The sequence below is a fragment of the Papaver somniferum genome, chromosome 1 (assembly GCF_003573695.1).
Source record: "Papaver somniferum cultivar HN1 chromosome 1, ASM357369v1, whole genome shotgun sequence".
Classification (NCBI taxonomy): Eukaryota; Viridiplantae; Streptophyta; class Magnoliopsida; order Ranunculales; family Papaveraceae; genus Papaver; species Papaver somniferum.
In genome coordinates this window covers 129,872,691-129,884,217 of record NC_039358.1, presented here as the reverse complement: position 1 = coordinate 129,884,217, position 11,527 = coordinate 129,872,691, and the positions used below count along the sequence as shown (strand labels likewise).

At 35.2% G+C, this 11,527-nt stretch overlaps 1 protein-coding gene across 1 annotated transcript; it reads left to right on the top strand.

Annotated features, from left to right (window-relative positions):
- Positions 1–8,437: 8,437 nt before the first annotated feature.
- LOC113350721 lies at positions 8,438–9,199 on the top strand. Its single transcript, XM_026594848.1, has one exon. The coding sequence runs from the start codon at positions 8,438–8,440 to the stop codon at positions 9,197–9,199; it is 762 nt and encodes a 253-aa protein (XP_026450633.1).
- Positions 9,200–11,527: the final 2,328 nt, after the last annotated feature.

Here is an 11,527-nt window from a genome sequence, read left to right as displayed (position 1 = left end):
TGGCAGTATGATCCTGCAGTTTCTAGGGAATACATGGTTAATATGATTGCTAAGCATGATTACCCTCTAAACATGGCTCAACATTTTTACTTTAGAATGTTTTGCCAGTCTTTGAACCCTGTTGTTAAGATCATGAGTAGAAACACAACCAGAAGTGATTTGATGAAGTTTTTTCATGAACAGAAACAAGAATTGCAAGTAGTATTGGAGAATTTGACCTCTAGACGTAGTCTTACAGCTGATATGTGGACTGCTAATGCATACTAAAGATGGGTATTGTTGTGTAACATGCCACTACATAGATGATGAATGGAATTTGGTTAAGAAAACATTAGATTATATTTTAGTGCCACCACCACTCACAGGAGAGTTCTCACAGAATGTATCAAAACTTGCATTCTTGCATGGAACATAGATAGAAAATTCCTTGCTTTAACTGCTGATAATGCTGCTGCTAATGGTGTTATGATGAGAAATTTGATTAAGTGGATAAATAATAAGGATTGTCTAGTTCTTGATGGGGAATTGTTTCACATCAGGTGTGCCAACCACATTCTTCATTTGGTTTTCCTAGATGGTATGAAAGTTGCTGCTAAGTTTGTGCAATCAATTAGAGATTGTGTTAAGTATGTTAAAGCTTCACAATCTAGGAAATAGAGGTTTGAAACGGCACTCTCACAATGTAGGTTGTCTGGAAAGGCAGTTAGTCTTGACGTGGACACTCGATGGAACTCAGTTTTTCTTATGCTTAAAAATGCAATTGAGTTGAAAAAAAGGTTTCAAAGATTAGCTATCCTTGATCCTGAATTCGATTGTATCCCAAGTGAAGACGAGTGGAAACAAGGGGTAGTTATTTGCAAGTGTTTAGAGGTGTTTAATGATGTTTCAACCAGATTTGCAGGGATGAAGTATCCAACTGCAAATCTGTACTACAATGGGGTCTATGAAGTTAACAAGTGCATCAAACAATGGGAAGACAGTGATTATGGGTATATCAGAGAAATGGGGTTGAAGATGAGGGAAAAGTTCGATGTGTATTGGCTTGAAAGTAATTTGGTTATGGGCATCGGAGTTGTGTTAGATCCTAGATACAAGGCAAGATGGGTAGAGTTTCGTTATAAGAAGTTGTATGGAACTGGCTATGCAGTGGAGTATAACAAATTCAAAAAAAAATTGACAACTCTTTTCTATGAGTATGATTCACAAAACTCAAATGCAGATGAACACTATTTTGGCGCCCGCAACTCTGTCTCTAGCTCAAGTATGATGGATTCAGACAATCTAGACGAAGTACGTGATCCTGAATATGTTGAGTTTATGATGGAGAACATTGAATTTGAGGTGCAGAAATCTGAGTTAGACCAGTATTTAGAAGAACCAATGTTTAGCAAAGGCTCACCAAAAGATGATTATTTGTTTGAAATCTTGAGTTGGTGGAAGCTAAATGCACCTAAGTACCCAACTCTTGTAAAGATGGCAAGAGATGTATTGTCTATCCTAGTCACCAGTGTGGCATCCGAATCAATGTTCAGTGCAGGTGGTAAGCATCATTAGATCCAGAGCTTGTTGAAGCATTGTTGTGCTTAAGCGATTGGTTGCCAGATTTCATTTGTGAAGGTAACTTTTATTTTTTTGCTTAAACTCAATGCATAGTTTCATCTGTTATTCTTCTTAGTTCCTATTATTACTACTTATGTAGTTGTGTATCTTATCTGAATGTTGACTTGTTACATTGCAGATATGGAAAATTTGGAAATCGAAGACGATTGAAGTCAAGAGAGTCAGAGGCTGGAGAGGAGAGTGACATATACTTATCATACTTCGTGTTTCGAAGTTTCTTACTTTCTATAGCATTTTCTTGTGTTTCTTTTCATGTATGTTTGTGAAAGAGACTTACTTAGAGACATAACTACTTAAGAGTAATGTTTTAAGACTGTTTTTGAAGAAAATTTGGATGGTATGTATGAGAAACATAACTTAAATTTCACCTCTGTATATGTTTTAAAAACTATAGATTTTTTTTGTCAGAATCGGATATTATTGGATAAATATCCGATATCCGATAGCTTGACCTATCGGAATCGATATCTGATTTTGATATCTTGTAGGATATTATCGGATATCGAATATCCGGTAGTGCTTAACCTGTCGGATATCGGATTTCCAAATATCCGACGGATATTCTGCCATTGACAGGCCTATTCAGAAATTCTATTTACCTCTCTATTCTCCACCTCCCTACTCTGCTCCCTCCAATATAAACCACACATATAGGATTTAATGCACATTCAGATTCAGGTGGGGTTCACCATTTTTTAGATGTGGGGTTTAGATTGGAGGGAGCAGGGTAGGGAGGTGGAGGTGAATAGCATCACCGATAAAGATTGGTAATTTACGTTTATTCCCCAAATAAATTTAAGTACTATCTGATATCGTCAAGTATTCCATCCAATCCTCGGTTAGCTGAGTCAGCACATGTGCACGCGTGACATAAATTGTACGCGTGTTTTATAATCTTCCCAGAATACCCTAAAATTAAAATATATTATATCCTGTACACTTGTAAGGTCCAAGATGAAGAATCTGGACGGCCAGATATCGGAAAAAATTGCGTCGTTGGTTAAATAACAATCAGTTTTTCTTCATCCTCCTCTATTCTCATCTATATATATATATATATAAAAAGAAGATCGATTGATTAAACACAATACCATTTGGTTTTCTATAAGTGCACTAGTGAAGAAGGTAATTAGGTGAACTGAAGAAGATAACTAAATTTATAAATGCTAATCAATGGGGGATTCATCATCAAGCTCTACCTGCAAGGTAAGTAATTCCACCATTAGGGGAGGAAATGCAAATTTGTATATTTACAGTAGGGAGGAAATGCAAATTTGTATATTTACGGTGAGGAGGTAACACTAACAAAATTTTACATTTCTAGTGTAGATGCAACTCTCACATTTGCAAATCATCTTTGCATTCAGTCATGAATTGCCCATATATGTATTCAAAATGCAGAAAATGTGATGGTATGCACATGGTTTGGAAAGCAAAAACTGATTCTAACAAAGGGAGGAGATTCCTATAGTGCCTAAATCAACCAATTTGTCATGAATTTGAATGGTTAGATGAAGCTGTGGAATCACCAACAAAATCAAAACAACAATCTCTAGATCTGTGTTTCAAGTGTGGTAGTGATTCTTATTGGGTATCAGATTGTCCAGAAACTTCACCCGCATCCAAGAAATATTCAACTAAATAAACACATGAGATTAAAATGATTATTGACTAGAAGTCATTGATTCTCTATTTGCAGAAATTTGTGACAGGTTCAAAGGTGTGACTGTAGAAAAAGCTGAAAAATAAGACTTCAATGTCTAATAAAATAGTATCTACTAATGAAATAAAAAGGAAGGCATTCATAAGTGATGTGTAACAAAAAAAAATGCCTGAACATATTTTAAAAGTTTTCTTTGAAACGACAAAAAACCTGATAATATTTCGAACTAATGCCTCCATCTTGGTGCTTGAAGACATGAGGTTATGGCATGCTTGGTTCCATCATTCCCTCTGGTTGAGATCCATACAAATGCTGATAATTTACAATTATTGCAGGCCTTATCTACCTTGTGTTGGTGCAGTCGTAGTTGTATCAAACAATATATACTCAAAGCCTTTACCCCCACCTCTTCCTTGTGGTGTTGCAGCTCTTCTTCCTCTACCATGTGGTGGTGGTGGTGGTGGTGGTGGTGGTGGTGGTGGTGGTGGTGCAACTCCTCTTCCTCTACCTTGTGGTGGTGATGGTATTGCAGCTCCCCTGCCTATACCTTGTGTTGGTGGTGCAGTTGTAGATGACAAAATATAACATCTACCAGCAACCGCCAACTGGAGTTTCCTGGAGCTCGGAGCTAAGAAGGAGCTCACATCGAGATCGATTAATAATTCCTCACGTAGATCATGATCTGAACATAAAGAATTAACAGAGGACGAGACACGATACACGATATAATAAAACGTGGAAGACGCGAATTAACTATGTATAACCCCTCGAAGGTTCATTTTGTAAACTAGGACGTATGACTCAGTCTAACTAAATGAATAAGAATTACATTCCTCTCTGATTCTCTCTCATACTAAATTGTGACATCATACCTAGAGATAATAGGAAAATCACCAATCAGATTCAAAGATAATCATCTACAGACGAAGATCAAGAATATATCGAGTTTGGAAATAAAACTAAACCAGTAATCTAATCATAAAATTGTATAGGTACGTATTTCGTAAGCTCGATCATTGAATACGAAAAATATGCATCTTCATTGGCACCAACTAGGGATGCATCATAATATCGATCCTAATCTTGAAAAATCTGTGAAAATTATAATTTTGATGCATAATCATCCCTTCTTGAGGAGAAAAACGAATTTTACAATGAAAATTGCATCCTCATATGATAATCTTGATCTAAAATCTTGCTTTAAAGCATAATTGACGCTTACATTCATTAAATATCTTGATCTGCATCTTTATAATATTCCTCAAATAGATCACAAAATCATGATTGCTTCATGTTTTAGCTTAATGTGCGTCTAATTCATTCATATCGACAATTATCTTGACATATCTAAATTCCAGGTCAATTTAAAATCCAAAATATAGCATGAACATCTTGATATATGTAGATCTTACAGATCTATAATATGAGCATGTGATTAGACAAGTTTAAAAGTGTTATTTGCTATTGTCAATCATCATCCTTGCCAATATAATCATTATTTATATTTTGCTATCTTGAATGCATAATTATTCCAAATGCTAATAATTTCATCGTATAAATTCGATGTTTAAATGCTATGTTGATCTTATCTTTGACGGATTGAATGATTTGAAGCATATTTAGAGTTAATTGATGAAACATTGGATCGATTATCCATCTTTAAAATTTTAAAGCATAACGCAGTTATGTTCTATAATTTTTTGCCGATTTATGTCGCTAGATCAGTATTTCTAGAAATTTCCAAATCTGGTAAGAATCTGGCTGCAAAAATGGAAATATTATCATTATTATGCTGAAAATATAGATTATCATATGGATCTAACATTTGCTTTCTATTTTCGAGCTACGCTCGTAAAAAATCTCTAGATAAGATGAATTACAAATTAAAAACATGTTAAATGCATAATCCAATATTGAGAAACTACTTTTTTCAAAGAGTTTTTCTATTATGGGAGAAAATGACGATTTGAGATCTGAAAGATCCAATAAAACTGCATGATCAGTCTATTCACATGTTGTTTGTCATCTTGTGTAGTACAAGAAAAACTACATCATAACCGACAAGAAGAGTCATGCCACCTCAACTTGGAGTAACATCGCCAAGTCGAGCAGTTACACCTACTACCCACAAGGTAATTACTCCAGTTATACATGGTACCCCTCCAGGTCGAGATAAGTATTTCAAGTGGCTTGCTTCATTTGTGGATGATTTCACATTTTATAGAAAAAGAATAAACGATTAATCGTTTTTTGAATCGTCGATAATCGACAATGTTTTGGTTTGAAAATGAAAAAAGAGGGAGAAGAAAAGAATAAGAATCGGTTGGGGGAGGAAAAATGAAATTGATTTAGTTTTAGGTTTTATTATTTGGAGTTGATCACGGTAGATTGGTAGTATTAATATTTATTAAAGGGTAGATTGGTAGTTTCATCCAAATTAGGTACCCTTGGCATCTTTCCCAAAACTTTGATAGGGCCCAAATAGATTTTATAGGCCCAAACCGGCCATGTTAAATTATTTTATTTTTTATTAGAAAAATTGAAATTAAAAATTTCCACACTTCCAACCTGAAGTGTTAACAGTTTTCTGACTATATCGTTTCCCGTCTTGAGATGATTAATCAAATCAGATAGTTGTTCATTATGCTATATGTCCACAATAATAAATTTATTACAAATGACTGAAATATTTGCAGAAAGGCAATTGTTCAACCTATTAACTATAATGAGAGACATAGCTTTAAAAATAACTAGTTTGTTGTTTGAACTTCCAAAGAAGGTGTTGTTTTTGAATCTTTCTGTTTTGGCCTTTGTGTACATTCCAACAAGTAGCAGCAAAACAGGTTCTGAGTCGCATTGGAATCCTATGTTGTGGCCATGTAGTTATGTTACCCATTAAAATGTTATGGCCATGTAGTTCTGTTGCCCACTAAAAAGTTGCTTATACTCCGTTTTGTTCGGACAATTCTCTGGAATTCCATTTCGTTGATTCTCTACTAGCCTCTTTGTGGTTCCTTGCATCATCAAAAGTTAAAATAAGATAAAAAAAATTCTAAAAGTTAATCTATCCATCTAACTAGACGATAACTGAAACACAATACTCAACTCTTCTTCATTCTGACCCCACAAAAGCCTGATGTGGACAATTTTGGTGAAAGTATTGCAAAATAGAGCTCTCTCAATTATTCTGATCCCCTCTCTACAATTCTCGGAAAAACTCATCAATTTTTGGATTTCAGTGATCTTTTCATACGAATTTCAATGGTTTAATCATTGACAATCATTAATCAATCATTTTATACTCTCTTCATGTAATCATTAAATAATTATATCATGTAATCATCTCCAAATTTGTCGTTTTCCGGATTTTTTATAAAAATTATTTTTCCATTTACAGTTTCAGAAGGTTTTCATAGAATTTCCTTACTTGATTGGCAACTAGATTCATTTCTGATTCTTTCTTGAATCAACATGTGAATCTATTTTAGTCAAGTACATAATAATTCTGTGCGTATAGAGTTTGTCTCTATCTTCTTCATTCATCAACCGTTTTTTTCTGCCAGTTTTAATCTTCAAAAGATATTCTGTAACTGCTAGCAACTGCTCATAACTTACAATTATATTGGTTACTTAGTTAACCTTTTTAATAGCCATCAAGGTCTCTTTCTTCTGCTATCCTCTAAACTTCATCATGTCAAACAACAATTTGCCCGACCGTTACTTGCTTCCAATCCTCCATCCTCTAATCTTCTCAATCAATTCGCAAACCTACTTTCACGTGAATCATCCAATGCTACAGTCAATATCAATACCAATTTCCCTGGAAAAAAGCTGAGACATCAAAATTGTCTAATTTTGAAAATCATCTCTCCAAAAGTTTTCTCTATCAATATGATCCGAGAAACTTTCCAAAAAATCTGGAAACAAATCAAATCTTTTATGTATCAGTATTCACTGATGACACATACCTCATCAAATTTGAATCCCAGGCGGATGCTTATTTGATTCTCGAAGGAATTCCATGGATAATAAAAGATGATCTCTTTGCTTTAGAAAGATGTATTCCCAGTAACTTCCGGAAGAATATAAATTTGAAACTGTCGAATTAGGGCAAATTCATGGTCTGCCTGTGGAAAATCTGTGTTCTTTGTATGTTTATGATTTGATATCTCAGATAGGGGCTACTCGACCAATTGCAACTAATGAACGCACTTCATGGGGAAAATTCGCTAGGACCAAAACTCATGTTGCTATTAATCATCCACCACCCAAAGCCATTCCTTTTCCACTACCACGTAAAGAAGATTATGCTCTGGAAATAAGGTATGAACGACTTCCAAGGTTTTGCTTATTTTGTGGCTTAATTGGTCACTAGATGAAGATGTGCCCCAAAGTGTGTTATTATAAAGATCATGTCTACAACAACTTCCCAAGTCATCTACATGAAGAAGCGATGGAATTAGTGAAGACTACTTATAAGCCAACAATATGCGCTTCTGGTAGATTTAATGAACAAGAAAAACCTGTTTTCAAGGATATCTTCGTAGTGGATGATCCTCAGAATATACAATCTGGAGTAAGAGATGGTCAAACAAGCAATAGATAAAATAAATCTACTTCTGTTTTTAATTACCGTGTCTCAAGAGGAAAAGAAAAGATGGATGATTACAGGAGTGTGCAGATCCGTCCCCAAGCGACTTCAATTCCTGGAAATAGTTCTTCTCAGACTGCCAGATCTAACTATGCTATGACCAGGGTTATGAGATCGGAAATTCATGTGGCAGACATAGAAGTTTCTGAAAGAAGTATTTGGAATTCTGAATTATGTCATCATCATGAATATGCAAATCGTATACTGGATGATAAAGGCAAACAAATATCTATCGCTTCCTATTTCCCTCTAAAGAAGGTCGTTGCAAAGCCTAAACCATCAGCCTCAGCAGCACAGGATCTGGAAACTTTGGCACAAACATCTGAGGATTGGCAAACAATTGGTCTCGGTCGAAGCTATGATAACATAGCACAAAAAAGAGCACAAGAGGAATCTTATATTATTCATAATTCTCCTAGGTCAAAATATGCAAAGAAATATGGTTCTAGTTCTTCTAATAGTATGGCGGCAAATCCTCAACTGTCGCGTGATAAATGCTAATGATGGCCTGGAATTGTTGGGGTTTGGGGAATACCCCAACAATAAGAGCTTTAAAAACATTCCTCAGAGGTACTGATCCATCAATCTTATTCCTGTCTGAAACTAAAATGTTTGAGCAAGTGACTTTACATCGTATATCTCAATTTGGTTTTCAAAATCATTGTATTGTTGCTTCTGTGGGAAGAAGTAGAGGGCTCTGGATACTTTGGAAAGATGATCTAAACATTGAAATAATTTCTCAGTCTTCTAATCTTATTCATGTAATTGTTCAAGGCGGTGATGGAAGGGATTCTTGGCATTTATTTTGCTTATATGGCTCTCCTGTTGCATCTCATAGATCCACTTTATGGCAAAACATGAATTCTTATGCTCAGAAGTTCGATGGTCCTAGATGTTTCATAGGTGATTTCAACGCTATTGTCTGTAATGATGAAAAGTTTGGTGGTCTTCTGGTGTTAAACTCTAATATCTCTTATTTTAATGATTTCATTCAAATGAATCACCTGATAGATTTGGGATATAAGGGCCCTGCCTATACGTGGACAAATGGAAGAGAAATTAAAGGCTTAATTAGACAGCGTCTTGATAGGGTTCTAGCAAATCCGGAATGGTGTAGTTGTTTCCATAATGCAGCAGTTCTTCATCTTCCCAGGATTGAGAGTGATCACGCTCCAATTCTATTAAATACATGCAGGAACATTGCAAGAGCGCCGCCAAATTACAAATTTGAAGCGCATTGGCTTTCGCATCCTGAATTTCTTTAAAAGGTAGATGAATGTTGGTCCCATGATGTCGATGCAGATATTCAATCCAAATTGAGACTTCTTGGTTCTTTTCTTACTGAATGGAGTCGCAGAAGAATTGGCTGCATCAAACATAAAATTTCAGTGTTGAAAACCAAATTATTAAGAATTCAATCTTTGCGTCCTTCTTCTGCTAATATTCAAAAAGAAAAATTAGTGATGGCTCACCTTAACGAATATTTGATCATGGAAGCTACTTACTGGGATCAAAGAATCAAACAACAATGGGCGAAGAGTGGAGATAGGAACACGAGACACTTTCATCTTTCAGTTCAACAGAGATGGAGGAAGAATACTATAAGTCATTTGTTGAAAAATGATCAAACATGGATGTCAGATGAAAGTGAAATTTCTTGTGAACTTATACAACACTTTAAGTCAATATTTCAAGAGCCATCTACAGCAGATCCACCTCATTTCAGTATTCAAGGTCAGGATGTATCTAATTTAGATAATGATGAATTGTATAGAATTCCGTCAATGGATGAAATTTGGTCAGTGGTATCAAAAATGAGATCTTTTACATCTCCAGGAGCAGATGGATACTCTCCAGTGTTCTATAAAAAGTGTTGGGGTACACTATGTAATGATGTTTTCAAGTTAATAAAAGAAATATTTCAATATGCTATTTTCCTGAGTTATTGAATCACACTAACATTACTCTGATCCCTAAGATTAAAAATCCAGCAACTCCTTCAGATTATCGTCCTATATCTCTTTGCAGTGTATTATACAAGATTGTAGCCAAAATTCTGTCGAATCGACTCAAGCCATATTTGGAAGAATTTATATCTTGGTCGCACAGTGCATTTGTACCTGGTCGTCAAATTTTATATAACATTGTTATTGTAAAAGAATTACTTCATTCCATGAACAATTCAAGGGCTGTTAATGGGCATTTTACACTCAAAGTGGATATGGCTAAGGCTTATGATCGTGTAAACTGGAGATTTCTTGGAGATATGTTACATGTTATGGAAGTATCTGGTAAAGCTCATTCCATAATCATGGTCAGTGTGATGACTAGTTCATTTTCGATCAATATCAATGGCTCTCCTCAAGGATTTTTCAAGAGTGAAAGGGGCATACGACAAGGGTGCCCTTTATCTGCTACCATATTCATTATTTGTTCTCAGGGTCTCTCTATTATGATGAATCAATTTGAGTCTCAAGGCTTGTACCAAGGATATAAAATCAACAGATGGGCGCCTACAATTACCCACTTGATGTTCGCTGATGACCTGTTCTTTATTGGTGAACATTCCAGAATCAATGTGCTTAATCTGAAGAAGTTGTTACATCAGTATGCTTCTATGTGGGGACAAATGACAAATTACAATAAATCTGCAATTTATTTCAGCAAATGAATCTCTGACATAATGAGACAAACAACCATTCAAGACTTGGGGGCTAGAGAAATGGTTTCTGATGATAAGTATCTCAGAATTTTTCCCTTAAAATCAGATTATAGGATTGCAAGCTTTGGTTATCTGGTGGACAAATTCAATTCCAGGTTGCCTGGATAGATATTTCATTATACAAATATGGCAGGAAGAACTGTTTTGTTAAAAACCAGTCTCTCCTCAATTCCTATATACTGCATTGGAATCTGTCTTCTTCCCAAAGGTGTTACAAAAGAGATTGATAAGATAATGAGGTGTTTCTAGTGGGGTCATAGTGCTGATGAGAGAAGGTTACATTTCTTCAATTGGTCGAAGGTCTTTTTAAGTAAAGAAGATGGAGGTCTGAAAGTTCGAAATATGGATCTAATGAATATAACTTCGGTTTGTAAACTTGCATGGAGATTTCTGGAAAATGAAGATGCTATGTGGGTGAAGCTCTTGACAGCAAAGTACATTCATGATGATTCTTTTTGGACAACATCTGAGCCAAATATTTGTTCTTCGATTTGGAGCAATTTATTGGAAGTAAGGCAGTATCTAATGAATAATGTAATTTGGAAGATCTCAAATTGGATGGACGTTAATATTTGGGATAACCCTTGGGTTCCTCAAATAATGGATCACATTATTCCTAAACCGGCAGATCTACAGATTCATGTTAACAAGGTTTCAAATTTAGTTCTACCTAATTCTGGAGAATGGAACTTGGAGTTGTTGGAGCATATTTTCTCTCATGAGGTTGTCGCAAACATTACTTCGATTTATCTAAGTCAGGGTGATAATTCAGAAGTGTACTCCATCTGGTAAGTTCTCTACAAAATCTTGTTACAAACAACTTATAAGTAATCATCCTACTTCATCTGAATTTAGTTCCTTTCCATGGAAG